The sequence below is a fragment of the Hippocampus guttulatus genome, chromosome 3 (assembly GCF_054856545.1).
Source record: "Hippocampus guttulatus isolate MCC_2025c chromosome 3, RoL_Hgut_1.0, whole genome shotgun sequence".
In the NCBI taxonomy this organism is placed as follows: domain Eukaryota; kingdom Metazoa; phylum Chordata; class Actinopteri; order Syngnathiformes; family Syngnathidae; genus Hippocampus; species Hippocampus guttulatus.
In genome coordinates, this window is record NC_141263.1 from 23,531,076 (window position 1) to 23,556,618 (window position 25,543).

Consider the following 25,543-nt stretch of genomic DNA (forward strand, 5'->3'; position numbering starts at 1 on the left):
GGCACTGTGGTTTCTTCCCACAGGCAGAAAGTGAGTGACTACCACTGTCCGGATTTAGAAATTTGTGTTATGGGTTGCACTGCCAGGTACACCACAAAAGCCGAACCTTTTTTTCCCCCCTTTTATTTTAAAAAAATCTCAAATTAAATTAATCCTTCGCCAAAAGGAACCTTGCCTGCCTGTCTGACAATTTACAGTAGCTGAACATTGGGCATTATAACAAGCTAACACTGGTAGCACTGTTAGCTAATGATAGCCTTTGCTAATGCCGCCGCGCAGCTTAGCCTTGGCTTTAACACGATAGTGCTTTCGTGAAGTCGAATAGATCTTTACACAGCCTAGAAAGTCCACATCAAGATTTTCCGGAAAAAAAAAAAGAAAAAGTGCAACAAATATCTTTTCGCTGCTCAATGATGTAATGCCTTGCAAGGTGCAGTGGTGTGGAGGTTTTGTTTGACTTTTTGAGGCATATTTTTGCAATTCTTTTCAGTCACTGTCAAAATTCTACTGCTTTTGGACCCAGTGATTGATTTCGTTCCAACCCGACTTCAGGGGTACGCACGCGAAAGCTTGAAATTGAGTCGCGCCACCGTGACGGAGGCTTCATTAATCATAGCCGCAGAGAGCGCTGATAGACGAGAGCCTGATTTGATCTCAAGACTTTTTCTCTGATCCAACACCAGGTCTGTGTTGGCCTCCAGATGGTCTGGCCCTCCTGTGCAGTGAGTGTGTGTGTGTGTGTGTGTGTGTGTGTGTGTGTCTGAGAGAGAGAGAGAGAAAGAGAGAGATTGTGAGCTTCTTTGAGTGCGACAATCTACGGTGGGGATAGATGGATAAAGGTCCGTGGGCATATTTAATTCAACAGCCGTTATCAACAGTTCACTCTGTACCTGCTTAAGTTGTCTGTTGCCACACTGGTCAAACGCACTGACAATACTGTACTCCAATCATGCACCGATTCCTGCTTCCTTTTCCGCACACAAATATATCTATGCAAGACTGTCATTTGCACTCACTTAAAGGGAATGAGAGGATTGGCGGCAAACTAACTTGGCAGTGCTCACGCCCACAACAGCACAAACCGCGCTTGTTTTTAAAATGTGCTTGTGCGCGTCTGACAAATGACCAACACCGTCTAATAAGACTGCACAGATGTATGCCGCTTCAATCAGCTCAGTCTTTTCACATCAAAGAGGCCACATTGAGTTCATATTTTTCCCTAAATTCAATTTAAAAAAGATCAATCCTGCAGCTCCAAAGGGCTACTTTAAGGATACATCATGATCTATAACTTCCTTGATGCACCGCAATCTTATTTAAGAGATATGATGCTTTATGTTTATACACGCGAGATTGCAGCTGAGTGTTTTTTATTACTGCACAAATGTCTTCAGTGTTATGTTAAATATTGCAGATGCGTTCTCGTGTTTGCACAGGCACATTTTTTGTATTGAATCTCATTCGATATTATGTAGCTTTGGAAGCGGCCTTGGAGTGCAGAGTCGGACGATCCTACAGTGTCACCTACTGGCATAAAAAGTGCTGTTCCTTATCAGGCAACGATGGCCAAAAGCTTGTAATCAAAAATGGGCCTCGTTTGGATTGTAAAACACACTGATTCCTTCTTATGATAGACTGATTGATTGATACTTGATAATAAACCCATTCGGGAAATTTAAGCATTCTTAAAGCTTGCAATCGATGGACCAAAATACAAACGCACATAGAACACGTTTACCATCAGTGTGTGTTCCAATGTGCGGTCGTAATGTTGACATTTACAACATTGTGAGACATTGTGAGAGTTTTGGCCAAAAATTGAGCAAGCAAAAGGTTTTCTCTCCAGCGTGCGTTCTGGTGTGTCTTGCTCCTCTCCAACACCCCGGAGACGAACTAATGTCGCAATTCACAACGAGTCTCAATCAAACTGCTCTCGCTACCGCTAGATGGCGATCGTGTATCGGCCATTGTGTTCCATGACGACGGAAATCAAACATTCTGCTCACCCTTGACAACATCAGCGTCTCAACTCAATGTAGTCACTCGTGAATTTATTTACATATATTTCTGGAGCACAACTGAATGTTTTTGTCCCTTTTTGGGTCATATATTAGGTGAAAAACACCCAGGTTGTTCGTCTGTTTTGGATTCAGCGCCCTGAGAATGAAATGACTTGGATCAATGAGAATATTCGCAGCGATACCAAACAGTTAGCTAATAAGACTAACTTGACAAGAACTAGGTTAGTAGCTGCTAGCTACACACAATTACTGTTCATTCCCCTCAACAAACACAGTTTTCTTTTTCTTTTAAATATCGTTTCCTCGCTGTACATACTGCAGTTCACAGCATCAATGTAAAATAATGTCCTATGTGATCAACTCTGAAACAACACTTGTTTTGGAAACCATTCAGAGTTGAAATATTTTACAAATGGAATTTGGGTGTCATCGTTCCAGTCCGACAAGTAGTCAGATGTCTCTTTGAAATACAGTACTGCATTACCTTTGCTGGTTTGCCAGTCGGCAGCATTTGAGTTTTAAATGTGGTTTGTCCAAGTGGCGTTGCCGTACAACATCCGCGGCTCATCTTCCCCATCAGATTTATTGATGCAACCTCGCCAATTTGTAACCTCCGAAATTACCAAACGGACTGAAGACTCCATCACCAATTTGATAGACTAAAACATCATTAGTTAAGCCCTTGTGTCCGGTTATACTCGTGTCGACGCAAGTTGAAGCCTTTCGAACTAGCTTAGCTTAGCTTGCTAGCCGCTAACAAAGAGACACTTGAGTTGGCAACACCTCACTCAGCAGATATCAATTGTGAGTGTAAAGTGTTGTCTTTAACCTGTGCAAATGTGTGCAAAAAGTGTGAAAGAAAATGAGTACGAAACGGACGTTTCGCTGACGGAAGAGAACGAACGTCATCAACTGGACGCTGGTTGCAAGTCGCCTCCAGTTGGGGTACGCAGAGGAGGTTTGCTTACATTTTACTCTTACTCTTTTAGTAACCCAACTTCATTGGTAACAACATCCCTGTGGTCGTTTCATGTTTTTGTTTTACCTTAATCACTGACGTGTTGACACCGTTACCTTGACAAAGTTACTTCTTTGGTTTTATAAATTGAAATTACTGTTGGGACCGGAGTAGGTCATAGTGGTTGTTTCAACTGTACATTGTTGTTGGTTTGATCAATAACGGATATGGTAAATATTGCCACAATAATACACAACATCAAAATCACAACATGAGGCTTGATTGAGCGAAGCTTGACTTTAGTAAAACGTGTTTGCCTTCTTGTGTCCTACAGATGTCAGTGATGAGGATCTTTGTGCCGAGTCCCCCCATATCAAAGATGAGAAGCCAGAGCTTGCTCATACCAACAAGGAAGGGCCGCCTGAGTACACTTGTATCAAAGAAGAAGAGCAGGAGGACGATATCACCAAGTTTCGATTGCCTGGTGTCATTATGAAGAGTGAAGAAAGTGATGCAGAGCACTGTGGAGCATCACAATCAGATGGCCTTTTGGCTCCACTATCAGACAGTGATGACATAACATCGCACTTTTTAAATGAAGATGATGAACACTCTAAAGGTGATTTGACATGTCACACTGACAACAAACGTGTCCGATGTTCTCACTGTGACAAAACGTTTCACAAAAAGTCATTGTTGAAAACACACACAAGAATTCACACTGGAGAAAAACCTTTTGCCTGCTCAGACTGTGGGAAAAGATTCTCTGTAAAGACCAATTTAACAACGCACACGAGGACACACACAGGAGAAAAACCTTTTGCCTGCTCAGATTGTGGTAAAAAATTCTCAACAAAGACACATTTAACAAGACACACAAAAACACACACTGGAGACAAACCATTTTCCTGCTCAGTTTGTGGTCAAAGATTCTCCATCAAGACAAATTTAACACGACACTCAAGAAGACATGATGCAGAAAAACCTTTTGCCTGCTCAGTGTGTGGTAAAATATTCACTCAGAATGGAGATTTAATGATACACACAAGAACGCACACCGCCGAAAAACCTTACACTTGCTCAGTTTGTGGTAAAAGATTTTCTCGACATGGAATTTTAAAAATACACACAAGAACCCACACCGGAGAAAAACCTTTTGCCTGCTTAGTTTGTGGTAAAAGATTCACTCAGAAGGGAGATTTAAGAATTCACACAAGAACGCACACTGGAGAAAAACCTTTTGACTGCCCCATATGTGGTAAACAATTCTCTGGAAAGTCAGGTTTAACAATACACACAGGAACACACACCGGAGAGAAACCCTTTGCTTGCTTAGTTTGCGGTAAAAGATTCTCTTTAAAGACACATTTAACATCACACACAAGAACGCACACTGGAGAAAAACCTTTTGGCTGCTCAGTTTGTGGTAAAAGGTTTGCTCGAAAGTCGAATTTAACGGCACACAAAAGAAGACACGCTGGTGAAAAACTTTTGCATGCTCAGTTTGTGGTAGAAGATTCTCTTTAAAGACACATTTAACACACTTATGAACATAGACTTGAAAAAAAAAAACATTTTGCCTACTCAGACTGATAAAAGATTTGCTGTAAACACACATTTCACAACATAATCAGATTAAGAGACAAGTGTGCTGGTGAGAAGAGTGTTAGTCAATAGAGTGGCAGAATAAATGGAGGCTGTGTTGGCAATCATTGTTTGACTCATTTCCAACTCCCTAAACAACATAAACAACAGATTCGGAGAAGCAAGATATTCCCCTTCCATGGCCTTAAGACATTTGTCTGATGTCGTTTACAAAAACAAATTGTGACTAATGGTAGTCTCATGCCTGTCTACAAAAAAAAACAAACGGCAACTAGTGTTCTGCACCTAATCTGAGAAATCAAAAACAGTAAAGTGTTTTGTTTTTTTTCATTTAGTTTACGTTAGCAAAGGAATCAAACCTGTTTTGAAGCTGGTATGCTGCTTTAGAAAACATCAATCTTAATGTGAGGTGACATGTCACGCCCTTCACTCAGCTGCACAGTCGAAGTGTCAAATTATTTGACATCCATTTTAACAATCGAGTTATAGTTTTGAGCACAGGTGACAAACGCAAAGCCCGGAGGCCAGATCTGGCCCAATTTATCTGATGATGATGATGATGTTGGGGAACACGCAAAATATGGTACAACATGTCACTCTGGCAACAAACATATCAAATGCTCACAGTGTGAGAAAACATTCAGTTCCAAGTGGGGCTTGAAAGTACACACGAGAACACACACTGGGGAAAAACCTTTCGCCTGCTCAGTTTGTGGTAAAAGATTCTCTGTCAAGGGACAATTACGAATGCACACAAGAACACACACCGGAGAGAAACCTTTTGCATGCAGTTTGTGGTCAGAGATTCTCTGTCAAGACACATTTAACAACACACACTGGGGAGAAACCTTTTGCCTGCTTTGTTTGGGGTCAAAGATTCTCTGTCAACTATAGTTTAATAATGCACACAAGAACACACACTGGGGAAAAAACCTTTTGCCTGCTCTGCATGCAGCAAAAGATTCACTCAGAAAGGAGATTTAAAAACACACTTAAGAAGGAACACCGGGGAGAAACCCTTCGTCTGCTCAGTTTGTGGGAGAAGATTCACGCTCAAGGGTCATTTATGAGCACACACAAAAACGCATACTGGAAAGAAACCTTTCGTCTGTTCAGTGTGCGGTCAAAGATTTTCTGTCAACGGAAGCTTACGAGCACATTCAAGAACACACACTGGAGAAAAACCATTCAGTTGTGGCGCATGTGATAAAATATTCTCTCGTAAGGATCATATGAAGAGACACAAGTGTCCAGGTGGAAATAAAAGCAATCAATGAAGCCTGAAATAGACTTTGAAGAAACTGACTCTTTGCAGTCAGGTGTAAAAGTGTGTCTTTGGACAAGAAACAAAACTATGATGGTGAATTTGGCTTCACCAGTTCGCTTCTCTAGCCTTCCTGTGTGGGGTTTACATGTTTTCCCCGTGCCTGCGTGGGTTTTCTCCGGGTACTCTGGTTTCCTCCCAAATTCCCCAAACATGCCCGCGCGCGCCGCACACACACACGTATAGATTTCCCAATACATTTCGAAGAACCGATTTTTACAAGTAGCATGCTGGGCCCAATTCCCCGCGAATAGCAGAGGTCCATTGGAGTCATGAAACTTAACTAACAACCCCATAAAAATAACTCACCAAGATAAATTATTTTCTTTATTTCATTTGACATATCAAGTACAAATCATGTCAAAGAGACATTTATATTACTAAAAGAAATGTGACAAACCTTTCCGCCGTCTCTCACAGAACCTTATGTACATTTTTAACGTGCTTTTTCAGGTGTCCAGATTGTGTAAAATGTTTCGGGCAATGTGGGCAAGAATGTGGTTTCTCTCCTGTATGGATGTACTTGTGTCTTTTCAGGTTGTTCTGGTCGAAAAATCCTTTCCCACAATACGGGCACCAATGTCTTTTCTCCCCACGGTGCCACCTCAGATGCGCATTGAGTTCGACACTCCTCGAAAACTTTTTTTCACATAAATGGCAAGGGAACGGTCGCTCCCCCGTATGGACTCGGATGTGGGTCTCCACATCTCGCTTTGTGAAGAAGGACTTGTTGCAGACCTGGCAGACGAAAGGCTTGATTTTCCCATGTACCATCTGGACATGTTTGGCGAGGCCAAAGCCGTAAACAAAACCCTTCCCGCACTGCTGGCAAACGTGCAGCCGCCCATTGCGGTGCACGATGCTGTGCCGTTTAAGACCCCTGGAGTCGGGAAAGCTCTTATCACAGAGCGTGCAAGAGAATGGCCTGTGACCAGTATGGACACGGACGTGACTTTCGAGGGCCGTCTTGCTGCTCAGAATGCGGCCGCACTCCCCGCACTGGTTCTTACGCAGGTGCCTGCCGCCGGCGAATCGAGGCTTTGGGGTCGCTTTGGCTTGCGTCGCTTCCCCTGCTTGCATTTTCGGAGGAGTGCGCATGATGGTTTGAGAAGTACATTTGTTTCCCGTTTGATTGCTGGCATGGTGGTGAATTTTCTGCTTAGGTATGTTTGATTTAGTTTGTTTCATTTCTGCGATGGGGTTGGCTTTTGCCGCCTGGGCTAATTTCTTTGCGTTCTGTTCCTTCGCATTGTCTTGAACAGTCGGCTTTGGATTCATCCTTGATGCCTTCGCAGTACTTTCTCCAGTCTTACTTGAACCGTGAGCAATTTCAGTCAAATTCGGCGACAGATTACTTGGGGAGACACTTTTCCCCATTAATGAATTCGATGCTCGTTTTGAGTTTTCCAATTCAGAAAGGTTGCAAATCCAAAGAGATTTGGATTCACAGTTAGAAGTTTGAGGTCTAGGAACATATTTAATGATCCTCGACTCAGTTTGACTGACGGGAGGCAATTGGGACTTTTTGGGCTTCTTATCGTCCCTCGTGAATTTTTTCCTTGGAGGAGGAGGAGTGGTCGTTTCATGGGCAGACAGGTCTCGAGGACAATTGAAATGGGTCTTTTTAACACAAGCAATTTTCTTCGGACTCTGATATGCCAATTTAGTCTTGAAAGCGGCGGTGGTACCTTCGGTTGTATTTGACCACAGACACACATTTGTGGCTTTCAACTTCTTTGGGCTGCCCTTCCCTTCATTTGTGCTCGGCTTTCCAGTTGTCACGGCAGCGACCGTTGTTTGTGTAACACAGAGTTTCACTTTGGTTGAACCCGACCGAGGACTCAGACTCAAATCTCCCGATTTTTCAGGGACGGCATGACTGACGGGTCTACTGGACAGATGACGACTCAGCGGGGCCGACTTTGTCTTTGCCTTCTCAGCTGTACCCGCAATTGAACTCGACCTTGGACAGACTGTAGCTTCAACTGGTGCGCTTGCAATTTCTTCAGCTCTAAACGGCCTTTCAGTGTCGATTGGAACGCGTTCAAGACCATCTCCTATTTTTAGACTGCCAGACGCCGACGCACGTTTTGTTGGGCTTACGCGGGTGACGCTTTTTCCGGGGCGTGGCAGTGGGGCGATAATCGAAGTGCTGTCTGTTGTGTCTTTTAGAGATAACCTATACAAAGTTACAACTGGCTTTCGGGGTCTCGCAGAAACAGTTTCACTTTCAGTGCAACTGATATTTGTCTGCCGTTGATTCCTGAGACTGAGTTGGGAAAACTCGGTTTCCTTCAGTGGCCCTGTGGGACTCAAGGGAATGGCAGTATTTGTCGAAATAGGCTTCTGGGTAGAAACTTGTTTGGTCGTACTAACATTCTCTAATCTCGGTTTCTTGGGGCTTTCAGGGAAACAAGGCTGGCTTGTATGTGGCTGCGAATTCGTTTTTGTTCGCTTGGTCCGCGAATACGTTTTGAGGGGAACTCCCGGACAGGCAACGATGGACTTTTTGTGTGACTTTCTCCTTCCGTCGGTACTGGTCCTTTCAACACACGAACGTTGGGCATCTGCAGACTCAATCGTTGTTATCTACAAAATAAGATGACAACATTTTATTCAGATTTTGTATCATTAAGAAACGCAATCAATCCATTTCAGCGTGATTGGTAAAGTCTTACTTAGGATTACTTTTGTATTAGCCATTGAAAATATAATTTTACGACCAAAGCGTGCAAAATTTGACATTACCTTTTTAGCATCTTGATTTATAGGCAACAGCTCCAACTGTGAGAAGAACTCCGTTTCGATCGATTGTAAATGAGGTTCAGATGGGTGCTTGCTGATCGGGCTTGAATGCACAGGGGTCGTCGAAGAGCCATTCGGTGAAACAAAATTGTGCTCCACCGTGTTGAGTCTTCCCTCGTCCACAGTGCCAGTTTTACGTGCTTGGTCAGTTACGGCTGGAAACTCGACCGTGTCAAAGTCCGTCGTTGCTTTCTCCAAGACCGATTCACACCCACAGGAAGGTGTACAAGCTGACAAACCAGTGGGCGGCGCCTCTTCCGGAGCGGAACAGGGTGATGCCTTTCTAATTTCACCAACCGAGGTCTCTTCTAAATTGGGATGCAAGCCGGTTGATAGCGCAGCTGCTTCTGATGAACGGACCGTTGACGTGGACGCCTGCTCATTGATCAAAGATGAGGCGCCGTCTGGTGGGACCACTCCAGATTCCTTCCCATGACAAAACAGTTGTGAAACCAAAAATGATCCGGTGGCAGATGCTAGATTCGGCAGCCTTTTTAGTCGGATTATTGGGACTAGTGGAGAAGACTTTGCTGGCACAAGCTCGGACGCCGATGCTGCTGCTTGTTCCCCAGGAGTTATTTCGAAACTTTCACAAACGGTTGCCTGCGTTGAAGAACATTCCACTTGCGGGGATGCAATCAATGGTGTTTGTCCAGACGCCAACGGTGTTTTATTTTCATCTGAAACCACTTGAGCGCCCGCGTTTGGGCGATGCGATGAGGATGACACAGGGACACCCGGTCCAACTGAATTCTTGTTGCGAGATGCAACCGGTATTTCAGACGGTTGTGGCTGGCTTGTCGCATCTGTAGCTCTGCGAATTGCTATTTTAATATTTTTGCACGGCTCCGGGCCTGCCCCTTGTTCTGGTGAATTGATTTCCGTGTCAGACGTGTCAAGCGGAGCAGCTGCTGCGCTGGTAACATCATTTTTTCTTTGAGAAAGTTCCGAAGAAGATGATGCTATGGGTGTAAACGTATTCTGGGCAGGAGCAACTGTTGACATGACAGCTGTAATCTGGTTCGGGGACGGTGGGGCAATCGTACGTTGCGGACGAGTGCACGGCGATTTGGAAAAGACTTTTTGGGGGACGGGTTCTGAGACCACCATTGTCTGTAATGGCTCGGCTAACATGCTCTGAGTATGGGGTGCGCGCTGCTCAAGTGATCCGCTTGCTGCGGCGGTCAATGATAATGTCGAAGTCATGTCAGAGGAACCGACACCGTGTTTTTGTTGGTGCTCTGTTGGAACTCTAATGTGGGACGGACAACTGCTGGATGCTGTTGTATAAGTGACAGAAAGTGTCTGGTTTGTCGACATCTCTTCTGCGCCTTTGTCACTTACCTTGTCGGTTGGTCGTGACTGTGAGGAAAATACTTGAGACTTGACCACAGATGGTGAGGTAACAACAGGGCGACTACAGCAGTCTTGGGCGATTGGATTTTCCAGTGCCGAGGTACGATTCTTTGATTGAGCCATTGCTTCAATAAGTAGCATTGCATCCTGCACCATTACGGAGCTGCGACGTGGTATTCCGAGCGCAGGCGACGCCGCTTGCGGTATTGGGGCCGTTGGGCTGGCGTGTGAATTCTTCATGTCACCGTGAGATGCACCATCTTGGGTTTCTGAGTGCTGTTTTCTTTCTCGAATTTTTTCGTTGACTTGTACTTCTGGTTCGCACTCGGTCTGATCCTCCGTCAAGCCGCACTTTGTTTTTTCCGCTCCTAGTTGTTTGTTTGGCAGCGTTGGCGCAATGTCCGGCCTCTTTGCTTGTTCATGTGCTGGTGTTTCACTCAATGGTGGTAGCTGAGTTTCAGGGCCTATGGTTTCATTTTGACAAGCAGAGCTCAGTGGTGGATCTAAAAAAAGAGAATTAAGACATTTACAGTTTGTAGACCTTTTTCAAGTAGAACTTCAGTTTGTGGTGATATTTGTCTGTTTTAACTCCTTACCTGCAATTGCACAAACTATGTTTCCGCTGACTACGGTGGGTTCAGAATGCTTTAAAATAAACAGAAGAAAGAAAAAATATTACATACAACTTGATAGTAACAAATTGAACAAAATATAGTGCCAATTCACAACAGGAGAAGATGGAGAAGCTGAAGCTCTATTTAATGTTTGTGGAAATGATAAGGTTTGAAAATATGGAGTGAACTTCTGTGGTTGAGCTGGCCAACTCCAATCTATCAAGTGTTTAAATGTTTGGGTACCATTCGTCTTGTTAATATTAGAAGTAGACAGGAAACAAAAAATTTATTAGGGCACAGAAAAGGGAGTGCTGGAGATCCCCACATCAAACGTGCCATTCTTAGACAAAGTCCTTGAAAGTTGTACACCAACAGCTTACTGACTTTCTCCTGTCTAATACTGCCTTTGACACTTTCCAATCAAACTTCAGGCCCCGTCGCAGAACTGAGACAACTCTGACCAAAATGCCAAAATGATGTCGGCCGAAACACTGATGCAGGCAAAGTCTCAGTCTTGGTTCTGCTGAACCTGAGTGCTGCTGATACACTCAACTTTGTGAGTTTATTACAGAGGTTAGAACACTGGGTGGGAATCTCTGGCGTTCTTTAGGACACATAATGCAGACTGTATAAAGTGTCCTACCACAACTAGGCAGAGGATACTCAGATCTACATGTCACTGTCGGCAGGTGAGTTGTCCACTTTTGGCTACCAGTACACATACACACCTCATGATTTGGAAGTGAAACGGTCAGGTTTTTTGCTCCTTTTTCAGCATCAACATCATTGTCGTTGATCAGGATGTACACCATTTCCTGTTCAGTACATTGTTTGCCTTGTTCACCGACACTTGGCCCCACCGGTTGCTCAATCAGCAAAAAATGGCACGGAAGAAGGTCTGCAAAACATTAGCTCAAAGTCAAATTTACATGTTGACATGCATTTATTATATGCAGTGTTGTTCATCCATCACTTTGACAAATAGGGATCCTCACACTCTGTCAACACATTAAGGATACGTAATACGGCTGAACAATTAATTTAATTCAAATTAATCTACGTCGCAATGTAGTAAAATTGAATTTTCAAACTGCAATCTTGGGGAAAAATATTTAAGGTCATAGTCTTTATTTTTTTGATAAGTATGAATGAATGAATTAATTTCTTTAGTGTCTAGATAATCTTTTAAGTGACAAAATGTGTCCCACTTTTTTTTTTAACCAAAAAGACAAGTGTCCCTGAATCGGTATGCTAAAAATCAATTAATGAATGACAAAAGAAACAGACTTAATAAGAAACTCTAGAATCAGATTTTCTCCACATTATCATGGAATAATTTTTCAATACGGGGCTGTAGTCATCTTCCCCCTTTTCCCCTTCTCAGGTAAAGTTAATGAGTCATAATGTTAATGTTGATGTTAATGTTTTTTAAGTGTTTTAGTTCTTTACAATAGTGTGTGTTTAACCTTGTTACTATGTTGCATAATGTTTATTTTTAATCATATATACTGTATAATTTTTAAAAGTAAAGTTTACATTTTATTGTCGAACTGATTAATTGCATTTCCATTCATTTCAATGGCAAACGTTACCTTGATTCATGAACGTTTCAAGTTACAAATGGACTCGTGGAGCTAATTAAAATCATAACTATACATTCCATTGTGCGTTTGAACGAGTTTACAGTACGTTCGAATGACAGCCAGGAACACAAACAAAACTGAATCGTTAATTTAACGGAGTTATTTGTATAGCTTTTGGAATCGTGGAAAAAATGTTTCATCAGGCCCATGTTCGCCTGTTTCACTTAAGATTACGAAAACGCGACATCGTAGTTCGCCAAACCGGAAGACAGTAAATCGACAACGAATGTAACTTCACGGATGTAGAGTGAATGTTCACCGGTCATCTAACTAAAACGCGCGTTTACACATCATTTAAATAAGTTTCGGTTATCTGTTTGAAAAACAAGAGCAACTCACTCACCACATTGCACAGCGTTGTCCTGGATCTGCGGACGGCCACCTCGTGCGTACTCACGGATAGCAAAGGTTTTCGCGTCAGCTATTTGCCTGCATGTTGTTTTCAGGGCCTCGTTCTCCGTCTTCACCTTTGATAATTCTGCCTTTAATTCGTCAACCACCGTTTCAAAAAGTCGGGTCGTTTCCGCAACAGTACTTTTCACCAGAGTGTCCATAAAACAGGCGTATTTCGTTTGAAAATCGTCCGTTGACATGTTGCTATGTTCTCTTTAACTTAAGTTTCGAGAATGGGGTCCGCTTGAACAGTTGCTCCGTCGAAACAACCGACTTCAACATGGCTGCCACGTAACGTCACCCTGATTCGCGCGAACCTGTTACGTCACACTTGGGCCTTTGTTTACTCGCCGTTAGATAGTGCATTACCGCCATCTACTGTGTTGAAGTGGACTCGTGTGCCTTTTATGAACCGATATAAATTTGAAAAACATGGAGCTTTTCGCACTATTTGTACTCAATCAAAGCTTATTTTTCTTCTTTCAGAAAGGTCATTCATTTCTCTTCTTCATATTACCTTTTTCTTTTTTGTTCTGCACAATTCATCACATAAGCCATAGGTGTCAAACTCAGGTCCCGGAGGGCCGCTGTCCTGCATGTTTTCCAAGTCTCCTTGTTGCAACACACCTGATTCAAATGATCAGATCATCAGCAAGCTCTGCGGAAGCCTGACATTGAACCTGTTCATTTGAATCAGGTGTGTTGCAACAGGGAGACTTGGAAAATATGCAGGACAGTGGCCCTCCGGGACCTGAGTTTGACACCTATGACCTAAGCCATGGAAATAAACTACTTAATATTGCGTTTGAGGAATATAATTTACGCAGCAAAATCCACTCATCTGAGGGAGGTGCCGTTTTGCCACTTACTGTCATCGAAAAATCACATCGCAGTGCCAAAAGGCTTGGATAACGACCGTCATGGGTGAAATTTGGTGAAATGACATGCAGTTCATGCCGTCAACCTTTACTCCAACCAAGCATCCATCAATAGCAGAGAAGACACCATTGTAAAAAGCGGCAGCAGACGTCATCTGATTTTCAAACTGAATGCGGAAGTGACGTATTCTTAGCGCTACCCGTGGTTGAAGCCACAGGGCAGCCTTTTTACGTTGCCACGGAATGACAATTTGTTCGGGGTTTTTTTTTCTCGGTGAAAATACTGTTATCAGTGCATGTTTTATGACGGCTTTTTTTTCCAGTGAAAAAAATGTTATGAGTGCGTGTTTTATGACAGGATCTCTTTAGAGATTAACGAGATCCGCCCAAAGAAACAATGTAATTGTTTGCATTCACCCGTTATTGTGAATCTGACATGATCAAGAGGGCTGGGTAGTACAATACTCGGATTTATACATTTCAAAAGAAAATATACAATCAGATTTTGTAAAATGAAATTTAAACGTAGCGTCTCTCCCATACTTAACGGGACAACCGTACGCCACACGCATTTACACCGTGGAGACAAAAACAAAACAAAACATGAAAACACTGCGGAGAAATCATCAATGTATTCGAGTAAGGCGGGGACTAACGACTGGCAACGTAAAATGGCCACCAGTGGCTCCACTTCTGACGAAGGCGACCAAACGGCTCTTGTGGTCCATTCATAATCCGACGAGATTCCTTTGTTAGCAACACATCGCTAAACAGATGTCAAGTGTGCGTGTGTGCGCGCAAAGTATTGCCATCATAGTGTGAAAATGTGTGCAAGAACAACGACAGAATTCGTGGAGAACCTTTGTGGAACAAAAAAGAAGAACGTGCGACAACGTCAACTACTGGAAGCGGTTTACAAGCAGCCTCGTCTTGTGTTACACAGGGCAGGTTTGTTCACTGATAATTCAGATATAATAGAGGTGCTCAGTGTCCGTTTTGGTACTGTAATTGGTTATTACGTTTGGAAACCGATGTAAAAATAGAAAAAAAACCCACATATAATGAGATATCTGTTTTAAAATAGAAGCATCCAATTTGAAATACAACTTGATGTTCTTGTTGTCTGAGACGAGTCAGGACAAGACGACTATCAGTTTGATTTTTTTTTCCATTTTAAATTTCTGAAATGAAAGTGGAATGAAGCACGAAACAGACAACGAAAAATGGTCTCGTTTGTTTTGTAATACCGGAAGTTGTCACCAACAGCATTTCTCATCCTGACCAGGAGATGGGCACAGTGTGAAGCCTGAAGACGTTAAAGTTTCATGCTCCCCTTTCCATACAAAATTCCACAATCACTTACTAAACGCTTGAACAAAATTGTTGGTACTGTGTTAAAGAAAATTAATAGTACTGCTGATAAAAATGGTAATGAAAGAAAGACAACATCAATAATAAAAGTAATAATAAAAATCAAGGAAAATTAACCAATGAAAGCCAAATATTTCTTTTGAACTTTGCTTCATTGGATTAAAAAAAAAAACACCTAATGAAACAGGCGTGGACAAAAATGATGGTAAGCCTATAAAAATAAATTTAAATAAGAGACATTCAACCAGGAATGCCGCTGACACCGGGAACACATATTTACAAATCATGCAAAAACCATCATCAGTTATAACCGTATTAACGAAAATTCACAACATCAATGTCACAGCATGGGATTTGAATTCACCTAACCTTGTGTTTTTGTCTTCTTGTGTAATGCAGACGTCAGTGAAAAATATCTTCATCCTGAGCGACAGGAGCCACTGACCACTCACGTTAAAGCAGACTACGATGAAGGGGCATTTAAAGAGGAAGAGGAACCAGAGCGCCATAACATAAAAGAGGAAGTGAAGCCAGAGACCCCTAACATCAAAGAGGAGGATCCAGACTCCCCCAACATCAAAGAGGAGGAGCCAGATCCCCACTACACTAAAGAGGAAGAGGAGGATGAGCTCACCCGGTTTCCTTTGACTGTTTTCCCTTTGAAGGGTGAAGAGGATGAAGACAAAGGTCAAAGTGAGGAGAGCAGAAACGCGGCGCCTCCAAGTAGCAGCTCAAGTCAACACATTACACCTGGAGACCACTGTGGGGGACTCCAAGGAGACAGCCTCGTACTCTCATCAGATAGTAATGATGTTATGTCACGCTCTCATGATGATGATGATGATGGCCAGGAGCATTGTAAAGATGTTAAGACATGTCACACTGACAACAATCGCTGGAGATGTTGTCATTGTTTCAAAACGTTTGTCTACAAGTCCGTTTTGAAAAAGCACATGATGATCCACACTGGCGAGAAACCTTTTGGATGCTCAGTTTGTGGAAAAAGGTTCACTCGGAATGGACATTTGAGAGCGCATACAAAAACACACACTGGGGAGAAACCTTTTTCCTGCTTAATTTGTGGTAAAACATTTTCTCAGGAGGGACATTTGGGAATACATGCAAGAACACACACTGGTGAGAAACCCTTTGAATGTTCAGTTTGCGGTCAGAGATTCTCGGTCAGCGGAAACTTAAAAAAACACACATCAACACACACTGGGGAGAAACCTTTTGCCTGCTCAGTTTGTGGTCAAAGATTCTCTGTGAGGGAATACTTAACGACACACAAAAGAACACACACCGGGGAGAAACGTTTTACCTGCTCAGTTTGTGGTAAAAGCTTCTGCGTGAAGGTACTTTTGGAAGAACATACAAGAACACACACTGGAGAGAAACCTTTTGCCTGCCCAATTTGTGGTAAAAGCTTTGCGACTAAGGCAAATTTTGGAACACACACAAGAACACACACTGGAGAGAAACCTTTTGCCTGCTCAGTTTGTGGTCAAAAATTCTCTTTAAGGGGAAACTTAAGAACACACGCCAGAACACACACTGGGGAGAAACCATTCAGTTGTAGTGTGTGTCATAAAAGCTTCTCGAGTAAACAAAATATTAAGAAACACAAGTGTGCTGGTGAGATTAGCAACGATCAATGAAGCTTTTAAAAGGCTGAAGAAACTGCCTTGATAGGGGGTCTCAGAGATTCTGTGGATGCCCCCCTGCCCGAGGACAGCTCGGATAAGCTACGGCACGCCCGCGACCCCCGTGAGGGTAAAACAGAATAGAAAATGTATGTATGGATGTCCCTAAAAATCAGGTTCATGGCATATGTATTGTAGCTGCTGGGGTACTTATGGCAATACTATTTTTTTTAAAGGCCTAACGAATTTGTCGTGCATGAGGCTTAGCAACTTTTTAGTAATTTGGAGAAAAGAAATGATATTAGTCTCCTTTGGGGGTCGACAATATGCCTGCTTTTCACTATCCAAGATCAATCTTAAAACAACATGATTGATTCACAAACCACATTAAAATAACCCCAATCTGTGGGAGGACTAGAATTTGCTGCCCCCTGCTGGCCAAATCACTCCCCAGCACGAGCTGTATCAACCTACGGTAAATGTGATGCACAATTGCATTCTCTGCACTCTACTTAGATATGTTATCGCTATACAGTATGTATTTAGAAAGTACATTATAGAGTGAGTTAAAAGCTTTATTATAGAACAATTAAAACTTACGACTCAACGCACCACTGTTGACATTTATATAAAACAACACAAAAGCTAAAGCATACTCTTTAATAGTAATAACAAACGAAGGCAAAGAATTCATAGTATTTATTCTCTTGTAATCCATTGATTGCATGATTTATACATAAATAAAAAATGATGTTCTTTGCGAGGTGTGCGTTATTTAAAGGTTACACCACAGATGGACTATGCAGCGGTTGAAGTTCATATTGGTTAACTGTCAACTCACATCTTACCTTCTAGGTTTTTATTTTGCAAATCCGGGGGTAAATACACAAGGCCTAAAGCTTCAATCCGGATAACAAATGACACATGGACCAACCCAGCGTGTTGTGATCAATAAGAAAAGGTTCTAGTTATTTGTGGAAGATGACTCAGACTCTCAAGAGATCACCAGGCCCACTGACTGATCATTTCTTACACATGGTTAAAATCAGGAAATTGTCTGAGATATTGGAGACAGTGAGAACAGGAAATCGGGCAGAGGGTTAGAATTTATAGATATAACATGTGAATTAATTTGTACATGAAAATAAAGCAAGACAGTGTGGCTGAAAAATGTCGCTGAAAAATTAGATAGTTGAATATTTTTTTAACCTCGAGGACCAAAGTCTTGCAAATATTTGAGAAATAAGCGGGGGAAAAAGTCAGAGTCAGGGGCATGTTTACTGCTATAACTTCTCCAAAGTTCAACTCACTTGAAAATGTTTCCTGCTCTAATATTTAAAATGTCCAAATTAATACGCTGGCTTAAAAAAATATATATATTGCCATTCATATAATTTTGTAAAGTTGACTCATAATGTTAAAAACTAAATGCACACGCATTTCCTATTTTAGCTTCCACTCTGAGTACAATGACAACAGAAGAGACTTGAATGTAGCAACTAATGAAATGTTTCTCATTACGCTGGATTTACATGGCAACATGGCATATTACACATTACATAAATGTCACCATTTCACGTGCTGCCTGATGTGTTATGACATCATACTGCCCCAGGATGAGATTACATCACAGATGTGCTCTATTTTTGAAACACAGTCAACTATGTGAACTGCAAAAATGACAGAAATGAAGTAGATCATTTTAATAGGAGGACATGTTAATTTTCACTTCTGTATAAGAGGGTTGTGGAGATTGTTAGATAATTTGCTTGTAGCGCAAAAATGATTTTTAGGCAAAAATGATACATTGTAAGGCAGAAAAAAACCACATGACATACCTGTACATGAAACCCCAAATTGCTTAATTTTTGGCAAAATGTGTTTATTTCAGTTTCCCAGTGGTTCTTCTTCAGAGCAATAGCAAAAGTACACATCATACATGGTGAATTGACAAACAAACCCCAAATATCACTCGTGTAGTTTTATAAATACATTAAATGTGTAGAGAGGCAAATGCTTGCTTGATCTTATATTAATCCAACCATTTGCACTCACAATCACAACTCGGCACAATTTAGAGTGTTCCATTAACCTGCCGTGCATGTTAATGTCATGCAGGCACGGGGAGAACATGCACACTCCACACAGGGAGGCCGGAGCCGGAATCGAACCCTGCACCTCTGCACAGTGAGGTCGACGCGCTAACCGCAGGACCAACGGGCCGCCCGCTTTATTGAAATGTTAAAGCATTTTAAATTTCAATCCTGCCTGCAATCGAAACATGCAAACTCCACACAGGGAGGCCAGAGCTGGAAATGAACCCGGTACCGTTGCACTGTGAGGTCGACGCGCTAACCACTGGACTACCGGGTCGCCCACAGTGCAATGCAAAAAATCAAAATAAAAACAAAAATATTAGCAGGCTTAGCTAACAAGGCAAGCTAGGGTATATGCTTCAGGCTGTGACGCTTGTGCAGGCCTATTGCTTTTTGCTTTTGATTGATTCGTAAGAGACATTAGTTATAGATGGACACTTCACAATGAAATAAACAACACTAAATCAAATTGTCTATCAATCACTCCTGCTTCCTGTCTGACTGGATGGTGTGCCAACGAGCGGTCTCCCCGGTGGCCCGGCTACACATTTCCTTCCAGTGTCCTCGCCCCGCTTCCGAAACATGGCCACCAATCAGCACGCGGCCCAGAATGCTACTCTTCGTGTAGAGACGACCCTGTGGACGAGAAATTGTAGTGAATTGTAATAAATAGTTTCATGATTGGAGTATCGTATGCTAATCCCGCTGAATTACATCCTAATTGGAGTAAATCCAAAATAACTGACGGTAAATTGTATTGTATCCTAATTTGAGTGGCTCGTGTTGTAATTGGAGGTACTCAAGAGGAATGGGTTCGTTTTTTTTCCAGATACCTGCATGACAATGAACTCGAAGAGCAATGGCAGATGAGTGACATCACCGGGTGGCAAATCGAACAGGAAAGGAGCGTTCCAAACGGGACTTGAACTGCCGGCTGCTTTGGTCTCTTTGGTGCTGATCACTTTGCCGTCATGATGCAAGTTGATGACGACGTAGTGGACTGATGAGGAAAACATGGCATCAGTATTTAGCATCAGCATTTTCAGTCGACCACAATCAATATGACTTCCTTTTTTTAATCCACTCAAGCTTTCTAATTGGATTGCATAATAATTCAAAAGCAATGTGTCATTTATGGTGGTGACACATTCCTGGAAGCGTGGGACTCTCTCTGGGGGCAACAAAGTGGAATGAATTTGTCTGAAAATGTCAACGCTGGTTTTGTTCTCTCCCTTCTCATGTGCCAGTGAAGCGAGGCTGGAAATGAGATGCCGAGTAAACATGAGGGGAAACGGCACGGCTTCCTAATCCAGTTATACGATAACATCATAGTTATGGCTTTTTAGCATTTCGACAATCCTACAGTCTGTAATAGTGGTACAGTCATACCCCGCATACTCGCACTTCACTTGTCACAAGTTTACCTCTGGCTGCCAGTCAGCATGCATCATGTCAGAATTGGAGTCAAGTGTATTGCAAATGGAGTGAAACACATCTTAGGGCAATTGGAATGAATCAGACCTGTATTTAGGTGAATCATATTGTAAATGCAAGGAATCCTATTGTATCATTGTAGTTAAAGTGAATTATCTGGGAAATGGAGTCAAATGTATCGTAAATGGGGGAACTAGGTAGCTTTCCATCATCATTGTAAATTGAGGGGTTCGTTGTTTTTAGTGGATAGCTCTACTTTACGAACGGCAAAGGGAGAGATGGAATCCTTTAAATGCAGTTTTATTAAAAGGGAAAAAAAGACATCTGCACCGCAGCACGTTCGAGACCACAACTCTCGTAACTAAAATCACTTCCTGCTTCTCTAACTTTAACAGCCAATCAGAACCTACCAACATTAAAAACATGTCTAAGCAATTATTAAACAACAGAATATAATTTGGGTATTTTTAACATGAAATAATATGATGCTCAAACATAAAATGATAATTATTAATAATATAAACTAAGCTTACATAATTGATACCGATGATAACGTATTGTAATTGCAATGATTCGCATTGTATTCCATTGGAACTTGAGTGTTGATCAAATATCATTCACGTGTTCTGATTGGTGATATTACCCGGGGCTCCGGGGATGCGGGTGAGCTTGGCCACCTGGTCGGCTTTACGCACCATCACCTTGATGCGATGGGCCGGCACCTGGTACTGGAGCAGTACAAAGAGTTGGCCCAGTGATCGCGGCGCACACAGCGGGCTTTTCCTGTGCGACCGTGTGTCCTGAGAGCTCACACTCTGAGGAACAACAACACAGGAACACCACATTTTATGATCAAACTCACACTCAAAGGAGTCTTTTAGTCAGCAGATGTTCTCTTCGTGATCTGTGTCGGATCCCATTCATTTTATTTCTGAGTCGTTGGGACTTCATAATGCGCCAAAAAGGACCATTGTCGGCTTCACGGTGGAATGTGACGTCACTCTTCGTCGACTTTTCATACAGTTAATACAAGTAGTATGATGACGTCACTGCCCTGCCTTGATTGCCGTGTGGTGACTCATGCGGTACTTGACAAATACTCCTTATATTTCAAAACAACATTGTTGTTGTTATTGCAACACACCTGATTCAAATGAATAGGTTCAATGTCAGGCTTGCGAAGAGCTTGCTGATGATCTCATCATTTGAATCAGGTGTGTTGCAAGAGGGAGACTTGGAAAACATGCAGGGCAGCGGCCCTCCAGGACCTGAGTTTGACACCCCTGCTCTAAGGGTTTTGGTTCAAATTTCGGTGCTCGTGTGTGGACTTTTTTTTTTTTTAATTCCTTCTGTGTTGGCGTGGGGTTTTCTGTCAATGCTTTGTCTTACTTCCACATTCTAAAAATGAATGTTGACTTCACTCCAAATTGTCCACAGGTATGAATCATCGTATCGTTGTTTGCCTATAAAGTGTCCTACAGTTGGTTGGTGAACCAATCACGCATGCACCTTGCCTGCATGGATGGATGGAAGCAATTGTTTTATTGTGTTTGGATTTCCGCTGATAAAATCATTCTTGTGATTTGCGTCACTCGCATGCTGTATCAAAGGCACGCAGGGCATCCGAGCTGAGAAGATTGACTTTGGTCATAAATTCACTGTGTGGGTGGCTGGCGTTTACATCACAGCCGCTGCAACTCACGCACACGTCTACACGCATCAGTCAATTCAGGCTCTCACAAAAATTTGACTTTGCCCGCCTGTTGTCACAATCTCCTGAGTTATTCTTGTCTGCCCTGGCAGATTTGCTGCTCATTTTGACCATGATGAACAAAAGTACAGCACACTAGTGGCACAGCTGATTTGGTGCTATTGCATTATTCTTGATGAACTCAAACTCTTTTTCTATCAACTGAAACACGTACAAAGATTTTTTTTTGTTAACACATTTGGTTCTGCAAACTGCATCATATTTGTGTAGCATACTCTTGATAAACTCAAACATTTACTGTAAAAACTGCTGTGAATTATTGCACTCACATTTTGCCCGATAAGCCATGTTTTTCAAAACTGCTTCGCATTTGTGTTGCATTTATCGTGTCAAATTCAAATATTTACTGAATAAACAGAAAGAAATGCTTGAGGTTACCTTCTTGAGTTTACTTTTGGCAGGGCTGAGTTGCCTAGTGCAGGTTGCCGTTGTGTCAGGCTCCCAGTCCAGTTGCTGGCAGGACAGTTCCACCACGCCGAGAGCCACCTCGCGCAGGCCTGAGAAGTCTCGGCTGTAGACCTCTAGTCTCAGCGTGCATGCCCGCAGCTTCTCCAAGGACCCCGCTTGGAGCGCCGCGCTCTGGCTTTGCAGCTCCGGGCTGAAGCTGCGGCGTCGGGATGCCACCTGGCATGGTACTGGGCACACTGGTGGCAGGCTAGCCCGTACCAGAATCCTATTACTCCTCCTCCGGCCAGACACCCCCAAGATGTTGACCACCAGGGTACCGCTTGAGGAGTAGAGCAGGGAGAAGTGAAGCAAGGGGGTCGGCTTGGCGGGGATGGAGGACGTGATGGAGCCATATTGAGATGGAGAGAGCGCAGCCTGGTGGCTTAAACTTTCCCCACTCACAGTGCTGCGCCGACCCTTCATCCAACGGGATTTGGGAACTAGCTTAGTGAATGAGGGCAAGGATGCCTGGCTGTGGCTCGTTTTCTTGCGGGATGCTAAAGGAACGAGCGGTGAATTGAGGCGGCGTAGTGGAGACGAACACCTGGAATCAAATGGGAGATCGCTGAGGTCGTCCTCGGATGGGGACGAGCTGCTTTTAGAGGACGTGAAGTCCAAAATGTCACCATCCAGTTCTTCGTACTGTTGCCGGACGGGCCGTGTGCACAGCGTCGGCGTCAGCGTCACGGTCACTCGCTCGTTGGGGTGAGGGCACGGATTTCCCAACTCCTTATCCTTTGAGGATACACCCTTCTTTGGCCTGCAGCAGAGGATGAAGGCGAGCACCATGCAGTAGCAGAAGACGGCCAGGAGCACGGCCAGCAGGACCTGCAGATGAACTACAGGCAACAATAGTTCGGGTTTTTTTTTCTGAGAGCAGCTTTGTATCTGTCTTCAATTATTCTTGAAAAACTCAAACATTAACTATATACACTGAATTCACGCGGATTTTGCAGACTGCTGACAGCAATGACCAAACTGGGGACCAGACTGATATATTGAAGAGGCCTAAATGAGTTACAGTCATCTTAATGAGATCAATGAGGAAATGTCCCTCATTCATGACAATCGCTAATGACAGTGTCGCTGTCAAAAAGCCAGACAGAGGGCATGTTAAATTTCCTGACAGTCAGACCGCAAGTGTCCTCATATGAGACTATCATGACAGGGTTTAATTTAGATTTCCAATCAGCAAGTGACCACAATCTTGGAAGGATCAATGGAGACACAATTTTATGGAAGATCTAAATGAAAGGGGTTCAAGCGACATGAAATGTGTTTGCAGGAAGCAACATGAGTTGTAGTTCATTTAGCATTAAAAGAAAAATCTAATTTCACACAACCCATTAAAGATGTTATAAAACGTTTACATACTGAAAAAAAATGAGCTCCTGTTTAATCATAAATGTTGACTTTTATGGCTAATACGATGGCCACATCCGATACGGCGAGCATGTATAGCTCAGTGGTAGAGTAGTTGTCTTCCCACGCAAAGGTTGGAGGTTCACTACTGGCCATTGCAACCATGCTGAAGTGTCCTGAGGAAAGATACCGAGCCCCCACTCGCTCCTGATTCTGCGTCATCAGTATGTAAACGAAGTAACCGTGTGAAGCATTTTGAGTACCAAAGCGCAATACAAATGTCAGCCCATTTACCATTGCTCGGAACGGGTCACCAAGGCAGAAACACTAAAGCAAAATAAAAATGCTCTCTTCATTTTAGATTTCCAAAGGGTTTGTGGCTCCCGTGGTTTCTTTTATGAAACGGGTTCAAATGGTCTTTTGAGTTGCTGACGTCAACATAATATGTCCTCCTCACTTGCCCTGCTGTGATTGTGGCAGGCATAAGTTTGATGCAAAATTTGCAAGTAAGGGTTCTGCTACCAAATATTAAAAGTTATTCTGAGTCTGTTCCAATACTTTTGCTCACTTGAAAAGAGGATGGCTTCAAACAAAAGGTCCTGGGTTGTTAAATACAGCTAGATGTAAGTACCATGAAATCAAAGCTTGATATTTGAACTTTTATTTCATTGTCATCTTTTCATTTGAAACGCATTACAACGACATCTGATCCGGTCCTACATTTTGACTTCGGAATTCAGCATGCAGTGTTGATGTTTATCATCAAGGACGCTACATTTCATTAATGTTTTGGACTAAAATTAAGAATGAAAAGATAAATCCTGTAGCTCCAAAGTGCTATTTCAATAATACAAACTCTTACCCCCCCCCCCCCCCCCCCCAAAACAAAAGAGCAGAAAATGCAGATTCTTACCTGGCAGGATGTAGTGTGACATGATTGCATCCGCCACTCTGCAGTGTGTGGAGTCAGTGTGAGCCCAGCACCATCATCAAGGAGCCCCCCCCCCCCCACCCACCACCATACTTACACACACACACACACACACACACACAGGCTGACTGAGCTTGGATTTATTCCACCAATGCACTGCAGCCCTGACGGACTGCTCAGCATCCACACTTCCTGATTGCCTCTTGGTTTTTTGGGGGGTATTCCATTCATTTGCTGCAGTGATTCTACAGTCCCCAATGAAATGGACTGTGAACGAAGAATTAGAGTCCCTCCTGGCATCAATTACTACAGCTACAGCATGCCCCCCCCCCCCACCCCGTTTTATTTTCATAGTGATAATGCTAATTGTTTGGATGGATGAGATAGCCTCTGAGTGTTTTATTAGTGCAAAAGCCTATTTAATGTTATGTTAAGTATTGCATATGGATTCTCATTTTTGCATGGGCATATTTTTGTGGATTGGATTTCATTCGATGCAGTGAAATCGGCCGGAGTGCAGAATTAGACGATCCTTCAGTGCCACCTGCTGGTATAAAGTTCGGTACAGTACTTTTTAACCGAGGGATTGAGGGGAAAAAATGCTCTTCTTTCTTATTTATTAACAGACTGTTGGGCCAGGTTATTTGTAGATTACTTTAAAAAAAGTAGCGAAAATATGAATGTAAACTTCATTTTAATGATGATATAATATGTAATTGGTTTTCGTTTATTTATTTATTTGTGTATTTATAGGTGATAAAAGGATGATTTATTCAAATGTTTATTTATTTCATAACCTTATTTATTTTATGAAAACAAATACATGTACAAATGTTACGAGAAATGAACAGGGGAAAAAGGAGGAGGAGGGGAATCCACCTAAATGATCAA

At 42.7% G+C, this 25,543-nt stretch overlaps 4 protein-coding genes and 1 pseudogene across 5 annotated transcripts; 3 read left to right on the forward strand and 2 right to left on the reverse strand.

Annotated features, from left to right (window-relative positions):
• The first annotated feature begins 2,585 nt into the window (after positions 1-2,585).
• On the forward strand, positions 2,586-5,153 carry LOC147207903 (uncharacterized). Its single transcript, XM_086107526.1, has 2 exons — positions 2,586-2,979; positions 3,314-5,153. The coding sequence occupies exons 1-2, from the start codon at positions 2,859-2,861 to the stop codon at positions 4,504-4,506; spliced, it is 1,314 nt and encodes a 437-aa protein (XP_085963652.1). The 5' UTR covers positions 2,586-2,858; the 3' UTR covers positions 4,507-5,153.
• LOC147207904 (uncharacterized) lies at positions 4,999-6,150 on the forward strand (annotated as a pseudogene).
• Positions 6,151-6,222: 72 nt separating this feature from the next.
• On the reverse strand, positions 6,223-12,997 carry LOC147207905 (uncharacterized). Of its 2 annotated transcripts, none has more exons than XM_086107523.1 (5): positions 12,670-12,997; positions 11,412-11,581; positions 10,666-10,714; positions 10,058-10,572; positions 6,223-8,497 (listed from the first exon to the last, which is right to left on the reverse strand). In XM_086107523.1, the coding sequence occupies exons 1-5, from the start codon at positions 12,917-12,919 to the stop codon at positions 6,323-6,325; spliced, it is 3,159 nt and encodes a 1,052-aa protein (XP_085963649.1). In that variant the 5' UTR covers positions 12,920-12,997; the 3' UTR covers positions 6,223-6,322. The 2 variants fall into 2 exon arrangements, with proteins under 2 accessions (XP_085963649.1, XP_085963647.1); XM_086107521.1 differs by having other exon boundaries at positions 8,657-10,572.
• A 1,319-nt stretch (positions 12,998-14,316) lies between these two features.
• LOC147207906 (uncharacterized) lies at positions 14,317-17,396 on the forward strand. The gene is made up of 2 exons (XM_086107525.1): positions 14,317-14,545; positions 15,368-17,396. The coding sequence occupies exons 1-2, from the start codon at positions 14,422-14,424 to the stop codon at positions 16,624-16,626; spliced, it is 1,383 nt and encodes a 460-aa protein (XP_085963651.1). The 5' UTR covers positions 14,317-14,421; the 3' UTR covers positions 16,627-17,396.
• Positions 17,397-18,503: 1,107 nt separating this feature from the next.
• LOC147207907 (uncharacterized) lies at positions 18,504-24,686 on the reverse strand. Its single transcript, XM_086107524.1, has 5 exons — positions 24,635-24,686; positions 22,291-23,198; positions 20,785-20,956; positions 19,541-19,707; positions 18,504-19,343 (listed from the first exon to the last, which is right to left on the reverse strand). The coding sequence occupies exons 1-5, from the start codon at positions 24,654-24,656 to the stop codon at positions 19,188-19,190; spliced, it is 1,425 nt and encodes a 474-aa protein (XP_085963650.1). The 5' UTR covers positions 24,657-24,686; the 3' UTR covers positions 18,504-19,187.
• Between the last annotated feature and the right edge of the window lie 857 nt (positions 24,687-25,543).